Below are 12382 nucleotides of genomic sequence, written 5' to 3'. Positions count from 1 at the left end.
GACAACTGTGCACTAAATGCAAGAGCAGCCGAGTATGCAGGAGAAACTGTCAAGTGCACAATTGGCAGCTGAAAGGGAGACAGTATATTGTGCACAAAAGAAGAGTTAGATTTGCATTCCTCTGTTCACAGGTGATGAGCCACAGATGTCATGCAAAGGTAGGGCCTGGGACTCTGCAAGCATCAGGCCAGGAAATTTGACCCTGATCAACCGCCTGCTCCTATGACAGTCTTAGGTGGGAAAATGACATTAGCAGCAAATCCTCGAAGGTCTCAAGCCAACGCCAGGACTTAACTTCTCATAGCAGGTATCTACTGACTTAGCCAAAGCAATTCCTGGGTTCCAGAGACACTTGAGATTGTCCCTAAAACTGATTCTGCCCTATACGAGAAATGGGGTAGTGTTCAATTGGGCTTTCTCCCAGGGTGAGACTGATAGAAAGTAGAAACCTGTGGCGACAGTTGCACCTGCATCCTTTTTACCATTCAGAGCAAGGCAGCTTTCCATGATGGCAGGAAAAAATAGGGTAATAGGCAGGCACACAGTTCAGGTTCCAAGATAACTGCCCTAAAAGGACAGATTTTTTTTGAAATAATGTTATCTCCTTCTCACAAACACACGGATCCCACATGTAGTAGGGTTAGTATTTTTTGAAACACGTCTATGCATACAACTAGGTTTTAACTCCTCAAACTTGAGGCATCAGAAAGTAATGAGATGACCAAAGGTTGCTTCTTGCTTACTGTTTCATGAGCAAGCTGGAATATGCCCATTCCTGCTTATGAGATACACTGAATACAAAGGCTGTTTGCAGAAACTTAATCTTGCTTCCCTGCTCCCTGGTTAGTGCTCCTCCCCCTCCAAAAACAAACAAAAAAGCCCCACACATCTAAGTGCCTTTTGAAAACAGGGGAAAATGGTACTAAGGAAGGATTTTATTATAAATTCAAACCTGAGCAGCCTACTTTCTAAGATTTTTTTTTTCCTAAAGACTGCATTTGTTTTTTCAGATCATAATTGATGTCTACACTTTAGGGTAACTCTGCTGTTGGGGTATATGGGTACCCTCGCTGCATATCAGGGGCAGAATATGGGTTACTTGTTTAGTTTTCCAAATTACTGGTATAAACTTGAAAACCAGTATGTTAGGCATCTACTAGTGCCATGAACAGCCAGAAATATAGTCTATTTTTCCATGGTAAGACACATAAGGCACTGGCAGGACTGTTCAGCAGTTTTCTCTACACAGTCTTTGGCCTAATTTAATGGTCAGGTCACAGGCTGAGTTACGGCTATCAAGAGTGGATACAGAGAGTGCACAGTTTATTGTGCTGCTGCTCGTTTGTTTCAACTGTGATACGGCAAAAATCTTCGGGTGTTTTTTTTTGGTTGGTTGTTTTTTGCCAGCAATACAGAACCATTTCCAATAAACTATTCCATGGGCATTGAGTAAGAAAGCTCTTCAAATGTAACTAAATTCAAACGAGATGTAAAATTCCAGAGGTACCCGCTTAGTCCTGTCCTGAGTACCTGATTTAGAGGAAAGGGATGGAAACCCTCCAGGTAATAATTATGAAAAAGCACCATACACATTTTCTTCTTAGCTTGTCAGCCAATTTGTTCTAAAGATAACGATGTAAATAGCTAATGCCTACATTACCTTAACATCGTTATTCTTGTTTTCCTTGTCTAGTGTTTCCTGAGTAATTCATTTCAGTGGGAACTTCATTTGTTACAGGAAAACCTCAGCCAGTTTTGATATCCGGCAGAGACCAAACAGGAGCTGTTGGAGAGCACTGCTCTCTAATATCCCTACATTACAGATTTATATTTCCCTTTTATTCAGCCCAAAAGTTACAAAATATAATTCATATATAATGAAAAATAAATGAATTCAAACGATACCTTTTCAGCCTTTGGAAACCAATGATTGATGGAAACCAATGTAAACAGCATCAGATGCTGTTTACAGAAAGTGTACCTAAGTTGAGCTGGTCAATCTTGCTTCCTCCTCTCTACTGGTGCTCTGCCCATGCCAATCTTCTGCACTACACAAACCGCTTTATTACAGCATGCTTGCTGCTATAGCACGAGTTCTGATTTCAGACAGACCTGGGGTATCAGTTTATGACTGCTATAGCAGCATTATCTCTATGGCAGTTGTGAAAGAAAACAAGAAAAGGGCTGATACTTTTTCTGATGCTGAAATCACTTTCTACTTCTCTTTAGCGTGGTGTGTTCTGGAGGGGCGTTTATCGACTTTTCTGTGGTAAATTTCAAACAACATTCTAATAAAAATAACCTGAAACAGAAGACTAGCAGAGGGACCTTGTCTGCCACCCCCAGCAGCTCCCCGCCTCGCCTCACCTCAGATCCTCCCGCTCAGGCTGCCGCGCGTGGGATCGCGCAGCGGTCGGTGCCGGGAGCCAGGCCCAGCGCGCAGCTCCCTATCGGCGCAGTCGCCACGGTCCCTCATGGAGCCCGCCCGCCCCGGTGCCGGGGGTGACCGCGGGGGCGACCGTGGGGACAGCCCGGAAAGGGGCGCGGGACGCGGGCCGCAACCGGCAGCTGCCGCAGCGTCGCCCGCGCTCGCCTCAGAGCCCCGCGCGCCCGGGACCCCGCCCTGGGGCGGGGCGAGGGGCGATGCTCGCTCCCTATTGGCTATTCGGGCGGCGGCGGCCCTGCGCTCGCTCCCTATTGGCTGTGGGAGCGGCGGGCGCGGCTTTGCCTTCAGCGCGGAGGCAGCGCGCGGTGCCGCTGAGGGAGCGGGGCCGAGCCGGGCCGGGCCGGGCCGGGCCGGGCCGCGCAGAGCCGGGCCGTGTCAGAGCCGTGTCAGAGCGGCGCGGGCGCCGGAGAGCCTCGCTGGCTTGGGAGCGCAGAAGCAGCAGCGCGGGGCGCTGGGGCGCGTGCGGGGGCCGGGCCTCCGTGCAGAGACCTCGGCAGGGCTGTGTCCGTCTCTCCCTCCGCCCGTGTCTTCCCTCGAGAAACGCTCCCTCGGGACAAGGCGCCTTGGCTTTTTCCGGGCTAAATTCTCCTCTAAGGGCTTGTCCCCGCCAGGCACGTCCCGCGCCTGGAGCCGAAGGGTTTTTTCTCCTGGCTCCTTTGCCCCGAGCGCGGTGACACCGCTGCTGCCTTCGGCGGGGTGACGCGGCCCCCTCGCTCTCCTCCATCCCGACTCCTCACACACGAGTGGGGCAAAGCGAGGGGCAGGAAACGCCGCGGGTGGCAGCGCGACGCGGGAGGAAGGGGGAGCCCGGGGCAGCCCGGCCCGACTCGCTAAACAAAACCGACCTTGCCGGGAGGGTCTCCACGTGCAGCCCCGGGCACGGCCTGCGACGGCCTCTGTGCAGCACCGACCTGCAGAGAAAACACGATCACAATCCAGGGCTGGCGTGGAGTCCGCGACAAGCGCGTAAATACCGCCAACCTCGTCCGCGACAACGATGTGGTTGTTATGTGCTAGCAGATTCCCTTCATCTTCTGCAGAGGCTTCGCTGCAGTCAAAATAAGACATTTGGATTAGAGCATGAGAGCTCAGAACCCTTCATGACGCTGAAAACTGGAAAGCACGTTTTTATAGGAAAATAAAATGTCCCATTTGTAACATACACATCCTGGCATTCTGGTTTCTTTATTTAATATTTCACAACTTGAAATATCTTATTTCTTGGGAGCTACAGTAACAATTCTAAAGAAAAAAAAAAGCTAAAATAGAAAAAGTAAAAGTATTACTGAGCTTCAAAGAATAAGTGCTGCAATCAGTTTGACCCTGGTAACTCATAAAAGTGAAGTCAATCAATGACTGCTTCAGACACTTCTTAGCCAGACATGAGAACATCCTCTTTTTTTTTTTTTTATTCATGTTTCGTATATGTCAGAGTTTAATTTTTCAGCTTGATTAAATTGGTTTAAATTACTCTGATTTACTTAAGTGGCCTTTTTGAATATAATATTTACATTTAAAAAATGAAAGTAGAATTTTATTAAAATGAGCATAATGAATTTTCAACACATTGGCAATTTCAGCTGATTGAAATGCAAAACATGTAAAGCTCAGTTATCAACTTAAAAACTCATCTTGTTGTTCAGAAGATATTTCCAGACAGACTTATTAAAATTCAGCTCTTCCTCATGCTTTGAATGGAGCTGAAATTAATAAATCAGTTTAATAGATGGTAATGGCACAAACAGGTTCTACCATGGATATAACAACTGCAGTATAGGTAGGATTAGAGCTGAGTTATTAATTTTTGTCTATGCCAGTAGGCAGAAATTACCATTTAGACTTTGCACCTGTACATGGGAATAAGGTTACATGGGACCAGCTTGGCAAGCTGAGTTACTTTCTCCTTGCAATTTATGCTATAAAAGAAGAGTATTACCTTTCCCTTATCTCTTGTCCCCCTATTTTAGATAGAGAGTAGCCCGTGTAAAGAGATGGTGACAGGACACCATCTGTATAGAGCTGCACATTCTCAGGGCCGAAGTAGTTCCATTTCAGATTTATAAAATCTTTTTACTAGCATTTAATTCATTTACATGCCATTTTTTTTTCTGGTTGTATTTGCTAAGACATGCAGAATGGTAATCTTGATCCAGAAGTCAGGAGAGCCTTTTGGTCAGCCCTGTTTATGTCTCTGCTGTAGTCCTACCTGCAATGCTTTTTCTTTAGCAAACGTTACATTTATTTGGGTAGGGGTAATTTAACCAAACTGCCTTTTCTGCTGCAACCCTGTCACTGGGTTCTACATGATTCTATATACTGAAATCCATCAAACTGGTCAGAAACCAGCTCTCGTGCTCAGTGGTGGGTCCGTTCTAGCTTGTTGCTGAGCCCTCAGCTCTAAAGCAACGGTAGCACTCCCAGGAGGGTGGCAGATTTAGGGAAAAAACAAACATTCGACTGGCTTACATTTATTTTCTTATTCTTGGGAAGCACTTCTCACCAGTACATGTGCAGCACATGAGATTCAGCTCACCTGCACCCCCAGCATGGGCCAGCTGACCTGTGGGGGGGAAAGAGAGTTTCTTGAGTTTCACTTGGATTTTGATGGTGTTACTTTCAAGAAGGGTGTTAAGACCTGAAATTTCACTGATACCTTCAATGCTTAGAGAAAGAAACAAGTCTTTCTTAAACTTGCAGTTTACAGTTGTAATGTGAAGGCTGTAAGAATATGCCAAAATATAATGTGTTCAGCAATAAAATTCTACATGTGGCCTTTTTTTTTGTAGTTCTTAAATATATTAAATGTTTTGTCTCTGAGCAACTCTTCACATAATATCTGACATTTATGAGCCAAGGTTCATACATCTGCATAATTATTTCCCCTCTCCCAGGTAAATTACAGGTCGGTTCTATGTATAAGCATGGGATTCTGTGATGCCTTTTTGTTTTTTGGGGGTTTTTGGGTTTTGGGGTTTGTTTTTTTTTTTTTGCATGCTACTGGTTATCCAGTTCATTAACGTAACTCTAGAGATTCACCTTTAGAATAAAACTTTGTGCACACCAAGTTGCAAACCTGTTGTGAAATACGTTTATTTCTGTGCAGTTGCGAGTAGACAGCCGTACATTTCCACCACGCTGTTGGACGCTCACATGTTGCAGAGCTTTTGCGGTTTAGTGCAATAGTTTGTCCTAACCTTCTCATGCACACAGTCACTGTAGTCAGTGTTACATTTACCACACTTGCAGCTCACAGCCACAGGGTAGGAATAATACGGGATGGTGTGAAGAGGACAACCTGGAATCAGTGCTGTTTGATACAAAATCTCTTTATATGTGCACACATTCTGGGACAAAGCACTTTTGAGGAGCAGCTTCTTGCCATTGCTGTCCTACAAAGGAAAGAGAAATGCATTGTTTCACCAAAGCACACATGAATTACTCAAAATTCCTTTAGCATTTTCTCCAGCACACAAAAAGCAAACCTCTTCCTTCTTGCACTAGTTCTGGCATTTCTAATGCCCTTCAATTCCCATCTGTCCTTTAGAGTCTGTATGAGTGGAGCTCACTGCCCTTGCAGAGATGTTCACCTTGCTTTTGTGTTTTTAACTGCATCCTGCTGCTTGGCTCGAGAGCTACCACTGTTCCATGATCTGTACTGGCTACCTACTGACCAAAGTGGAATTTAAAATGCTGTGTCGAGGGAAACTCAAGCACAGTCTCCGACATGCCTGTAGGTGAGATACTCTCCATTCTCCATAGCTAATTGTCACCACAGCGGCTCGTTGTTTCTACCACATGGAAAATTTGTGGGAGGAGAAGTTACATAAGTAATTTGCATTAAGTAAGAGTAATTTAAAAATGTGCTTCTCACTTGCTCCATCTTGACCCCACAGCCTCCCTATAGAGGCCCTCCAGTGACGTTTTAAACCCCTTGCTCCAGGAAGCTTGGCATTTCTCATCCTTACTTTCACCATAAGCTTGGAAACATGTTGAGAATGATTTTTCTATCCATGACAAACACCACTAGATTAGGACAGTTTTCACACCATTTCCTACTGCAAACACACAAAAATGGGCATTTGTTTTGCAGTGATGGCCCTTACAGAAACACCTGCCTAAAACAGCATGCCCTTGTACCCGTGTCATGCAGAATCCGGCGCAGATGGTGGTGTTGATGGCCAGGCAGTAGGCGCACTCCCTCTTCTCCACGTGGATTATGTACTCAGAAGGAGCACAGAGTGATGCTGTCCGACCAAAAGCCAGGCTGAAGAGGAGAGACAGCAGAAAGAAGGGACTCATGCTAGATGGAGGGAAAAACAAACAAAACAAAATAAACAAACCCTAAGTTAAAATAAAGTTTTTTTTTTTTCCCCAGCCCCACTCCCCCTCTTTTTTTTTTTCCTCCAGAATTTCACAAGAACAGTTATGGTAGTTACAGAGTAGAAACAATCTTAACTTTTTTTTTAGTTTGAGCCTGACAAACTCTTTCTAAATCTCAGACCTTGAATTGAAACAGTACCAACTGCTGAAAAGAAAAAAAAATGAACAGGCCAATAACATCAGATCATGTTCACCTGTTCCCACTAAAGCCTATTATGTAGAACTTCCCACTAATGGGAGATAAAACGCTGCCACAGAAAAATAACATGAGGTTTTCCTTCCCTGCAAAAGGATCTGAAAATGTGACATACATGAGAAAACAGCACCTCCAGAATTAATGAGAGAAGGTAAAAAATATCAATGATTTAAAAATACTTTTTGTAGAAATCATCTTATATAATGTCCAAGAGAGGAAAACAAACTGTGCACATCAGATATATCACTGTATTTTTTACTCACAAGCTGGCTTAGAGGTATGGAATACAGGAGCACTGCCAAATATTAAATAATAGATTCAAGCGAATGACAATAAAGTACATCAGCAAAGAGTTCAAATCAGCAAATCCCCTTTTTGTCTTTCCAAGCTGACTTTTTCCAGACTCGCTGGGGCATCCTGAGAACAAAGCCTGGATTAGCTCCAAGCCAATTCCAGGGTCTGCTCTATATCCCCTAACTACAAGCTGTCAATGACTGTCTGCAAACACCTGGACATCACCCTCTGGTTGCTCCCAGCTGCTAGTTTCCCATAGCAAAAGCCACTGCACAGTCCGGTTTACCCCGTAGCTGCAAGTCTGGAAAGACCAACCTCTCATCAGCTGATTTCTTCCCTATTACAGGAACTCGATTCTGCCTGGAGCTGGGAGAGGCAGTGACCCAGCACCAGCTCTGTCTGTGCTTTATACTCTCCTGGCTAATTCCAGGTTGATCTTACTGTTTATATAATTGCATCTGAATTGCTGCTTTCTTATCGCAGTCATCTATTGAAAATTCATCCTGAACCACAAAGCAAATGTGATAGGAACAAACGTGTCCATAATATCCTAACCTGGAAACTGGATCTGGAAATCTAATTATTTTAACAGTCATTCTTCCCTCGGGCTTTTAAATTAAACACTGCTTTTTAAAAGGTACTACTGATGAGTTTAATAGTTACAGAACCATAGTAGCATGACAGGGAGGCTAGCATGGAAATGGAGTCATTTTGAATCACAAACAAATAATTCTACTTTCTTGTTTGGGAAAAATTAATAAAGTCTGGCTCAGTTTGCTTGTTATGAAGCAGACACAACTGAGAGATGCAGTGATATACACATAAAATAACAAATCTCAAAGCAACTGCTTTACAGTGTGACCTAGGAACAACCTCACTTCTCTAGCCAAAACATGCAGAGAAATTATTTGGCCTTGAACCTACCATCTGAGTATTCAACCAACAAATAACTCACTCTGAAATACTATTTGATAGGGATACAAGTGTAAGAAGCAACTCTCTGTAGCACAACGAGAACAGAAGATTGCACAAATAATCAGCAAAGTCGGTCCCTGGAGACAGGAAAAACACTTTTGTGTTGGGTGCTTGGCAGGATACCTGGGGAAGAGCAGAAGCGAGAGCCGGTTGAGCTGCCTCGTGTTTGCTGAGCACCAGGACGCCGGCGGCCGCCGCCTCCTCAGCTCCGGCACCTTCTCCATCGGCTTCTTCCCTGCTCTCCTGCTAACACCTCATCACTGAACTGCCGTTTGGGCTTGGATCCGATGTGTGTCTTACACAGAAACCACATTCCTGATTTACGTGAATGTGAGAAATATAATGAAGTTGAGGTTTAGCTGATAAACCAGGTCACTTTGGACTTCTGACTGACTTTATACAGCCAGTCCTGACAGGTATTTAATTCCTGGATAATATTAGGCCTCGTTTTTCTGTCGTTCTAGGCTGCTGCACACAGCTTTGTGGCCTGGGCTAACTGAAACGAGCGGAGTGGATAGAAGGGATAATGTAACGGCAAGAGCTAAAACCAGCAATGAATAAATGAATAGAGAGTAAACAATCACTATTAGAAGTGGGAAAATGTAGGAAATTGGTATGAGGAAATAGAAAAAAAGGAGAAATTGTATCACAAAGGCCAACAGTAATGTCAAAGGACATCACTGGATGAAGACAAAGCAGATGGAGATGAAGTGCAGTCTTCAGTAAATTATTCTGCATTTGGAGAGGTGGCAGCTGATTAATTGACATATGCAATTTATTTAATATTTTAAACAAGTAATACATATGGAATAATATTTTTAAGTCAACACTCCAAAGCTAATGATCTTTTGCTTGCTAATGCTAATTTTAATGAGTCTTGGAATACTCAGGAAATTTCAAAACATTAATAAGATTGCTGATATTGTGCCAACGTTTAAAGAGAAAATTGACCTATGTAACTCTTAGATAGTCTGACATCTATCCCTGATAAATAAGGTAAAATAACAGAAAGTTGATACAGGACTGGAGCAATAAAGAATTAAAGGATGAGAGCATAATTAATGCCAGTCAAGATAGTGTTACATAAAATAGGTCATGTCACACAAACCTGATTTCATTCTTCGAGGTGATTGCAAATTGGGTTGTTAAGGCAACTACATAGACACTCCATCCTTAGTTCCATCTGTCCAGAGCCTTCCTGTCATGGAGGATTAGAACTATCATGCAGAGTCCAATGTGATGGATGCTGAATCCTGCGAATTTAATTTCAGAAGTGCATTTGCTCATTGCAACTCAGTTTCCTGCTGTGGGCTTTTTACCCAGCCTCTTAATGCAAAACAGTGCATTACACAGATATCTGACCAAGTATTAAGAATTAAAATTCATTTATGTGGAAGTGTGATAAATTGACCTAAGTGGACCCGCAAACTAACGTGAATATTGTTCCTGCTCTCACGCTAGCTCCATCCTAGCACAGACCCAGAAAGAAGCTCTTTGCTGCTTCCCCTTAGCCAGCCCATGTCAGAAATGCAGCAGTTTTTGCTAAGTGTTAGAGACATGCAAATTTCTCCAAAAATTTACACAAACTATCAAATCTGTGAGAAAAGCTTTGCCCTGGCTGTGAGATACAACTGCAGAATTCTTTCACTACTGCCTAGATGTCTGATGGCAGCAAGACCCCAGTAATACAGGGAGCAGCAAGACCAAGACTGATGGCAAAGTCTGCTGTGGCTCCCTGTTAATGCACAAGGTCTCATTCATCTAGTTTCCTAAAATCCATGGTTAAACATCTGATGTTTATCGATCCATTTCTTCGGTCACCCTCCTGCTGACCCACAGGCTATTCAGTAATACACATTTTTAATGCACTTCTACAGCTGTCAGCTTTGCAGCTCTGTGCTGGAACCACCAGCTACACTCTTAATTATTTATCTTTAACCTTTCTATTCACTAAGCCAATCCATTCACTGACATCAGTTATTTACACTTTCATTAAGTGAAAAGCAGTATGCTGATCATCTACAAGAGGTGTTTTAAGTGATATCTGTAAACAGAATTCAGTAATCATAAGATTCTTGGGTTTGTTCCAGGAATCTCTGGAACTGTAAGGGTTCAGAGAGATTCAGTACATGCCTGAAGTAATATCCAAAAAAAAAAAAAAAGAAATCCCTGATCAATGCGTAAGATATTCCTGCTCACTCTCGTTCTGTTAGTAGGATAACAGAATGAAAATTTTGTAGAGTTTATGAGCAGGTTGATCCATAGAGCAGTGTGAAAAAGTCTTGTTTCCTGCATATAGCATTCTGGATATACCTCTCCATGCTTGCAGACAATGCTGGAATTAGAAAATACGTTGATAGAAGCAGACAAAAAAACAACCAAATTCCTAAAAGATTAGGATTCTAGCAGAAGAATTATTTCCAATTTCATGCAGTTGCAGAACTCCAGTGATGAAAGGAAGTAAGATCCTGACATGTTGCTATAGAAACGATTTTTTGTTGTCGGGTTTTCCATTTAAACAGACCATGTCTGCGGAATTTTCAAAGTTAATCTGTGTCGAAGTGTCCATCACGGATATGACAAACTGCGAAGCCTGCAAAACTGAAGCTCCAAACAAAAATTAAATTGGCTCAAAGAAACTAGAGACTGTTTTTCTTCATTAGCCCTCTCCACATGGTATTCCTGGTAGAAGCAAGATAAATGACATTAAAACCTTGAGTATCAAGGGAAAGAAAAGTCTCCAGGAATTTAAGGATGACAGTAACACCATTACTTATACTGAGGTTTTTTGTTACCAGGTAACTGCTAACTGTTAACTGTTTTGTTAATCCTTTGCACTTAGAAATTTAATGGATTAACGTTTGTGCTTTAAGAAGAGTTGTCTTTTTTAGTAATTACTGCATCTAAGGATTTTTTTTAACATATACTTTTAACGAAGGAGCCTGTAATACCTTCCCTCCATACTTTTGAGCAAAATTGTTTATAGGGATTCTTCCAGTACAGTGTCTTATTATGAAAGAAGACAACAACAAACAAACAAACTTTTTAAGCCCACTGTAAAATAAAATCAGCATCTACTGACATGTAGTGCTCACCTTTGGTAAGATTATATAGCTAGATTCAAATGGGTGAGCTCAGTCCTAGCGTGGTTATCCAGCCTAATCCCCAACTCCATCGCAAATTCACCGGTTACCATGGCAACATTTGGGTTCACCCAGCCCTCCAAAGAGCGGATTCCAGAGCCTGAATAAACAGGAACACACTAAGACACTGGATCTGTAATTGCATAGTCATGGCAAATAATTGACAAAATAATTTTTAAATACCTCTTGGAAGCACCTTCCTCAGACACAATGTACCCAGACGTGCTTGGGTTTGGCCAATCCAAACTGGTTTACATTCTTCTCAAGTAAGATAGAAAATGTGAGACTTCTGTACTTGTCAGCATAATCGCTTTGTTCGATTTAAAATACCTGTAATGCTGTGTCAGGTTTTATTACTATTCTAGCTAACTCTTTCATGACACAGTATCTAATTAAAAACACTGCTCTACAACAAACAGACTAAGGAAGTATTTTCTTTGGATCACCTGCTAGAGCTGTCCTCTCTACATGGTGTTAACACAAGCTAGGAGTCTCCTTTGTTATATCTCTCAGTGTTATCCACTACAAATACTAAACAGGACTAGGTAATAACAGTGTCTGTAATATTCACTAAAAAAGTCAACATTTGAGTAAACTCCTCAATACTCTATAGTAATGGAATAACACAAAGTAGTTTCCTATGCTTTTAAATCCATGAGGGACAAACTATACTAAACTGACTTTACAATATTTTAAGCGAGATCTAAGATAATGTTGATACATATAGGGAATGTTAAGTTGTTATAATAGATCTGCTTAAAATATCAAACACCTCTCCAGGAAGAAAGGCATTGTAACTTCTCAGAAAGTTTACTTACACAACACATTTCATTTAGAAAATATGGAGAAGAAAAACACCAAATTCTTTAAGACCTTCGGAAAATATTTATAGTTACATACAACAGCAGCAGTATCAATGCTCAACACATAAAGCATAAGGAATCCAAA

The 12382-nt window shown here is 42.4% G+C and overlaps 1 protein-coding gene across 1 annotated transcript; it reads right to left on the bottom strand.

Annotated features, from left to right (window-relative positions):
* Window positions 1–5517: 5517 nt before the first annotated feature.
* Window positions 5518–6766, bottom strand: LOC148592542 (thyrotropin subunit beta). The gene is made up of 2 exons (XM_088534425.1): window positions 6584–6766; window positions 5518–5835 (listed from the first exon to the last, which is right to left on the bottom strand). The coding sequence occupies exons 1-2, from the start codon at window positions 6743–6745 to the stop codon at window positions 5593–5595; spliced, it is 405 nt and encodes a 134-aa protein (XP_088390551.1). The 5' UTR covers window positions 6746–6766; the 3' UTR covers window positions 5518–5592.
* Between the last annotated feature and the right edge of the window lie 5616 nt (window positions 6767–12382).

This window comes from Tinamus guttatus, unplaced genomic scaffold (assembly GCF_059628265.1).
Source record: "Tinamus guttatus ecotype Peru unplaced genomic scaffold, ASM5962826v1 Tinamus_guttatus_pri_ptg000563l, whole genome shotgun sequence".
Classification (NCBI taxonomy): Eukaryota; Metazoa; Chordata; class Aves; order Tinamiformes; family Tinamidae; genus Tinamus; species Tinamus guttatus.
This window is presented reverse-complemented; position numbering and strand designations above follow the sequence as displayed.

Bases quoted from the DNA above. Each gene is read 5' to 3' on its own strand.
- LOC148592542 (XM_088534425.1), bottom strand. From the start codon at position 6,745: ATGAGTCCCTTCTTTCTGCTGTCTCTCCTCTTCAGCCTGGCTTTTGGT. The intron at 5,836-6,583 runs GTACAAGGGCAT...TTTCCTTTGTAG, and splicing joins CCGGATTCTGCATGACACGG to GACAGCAATGGCAAGAAGCT.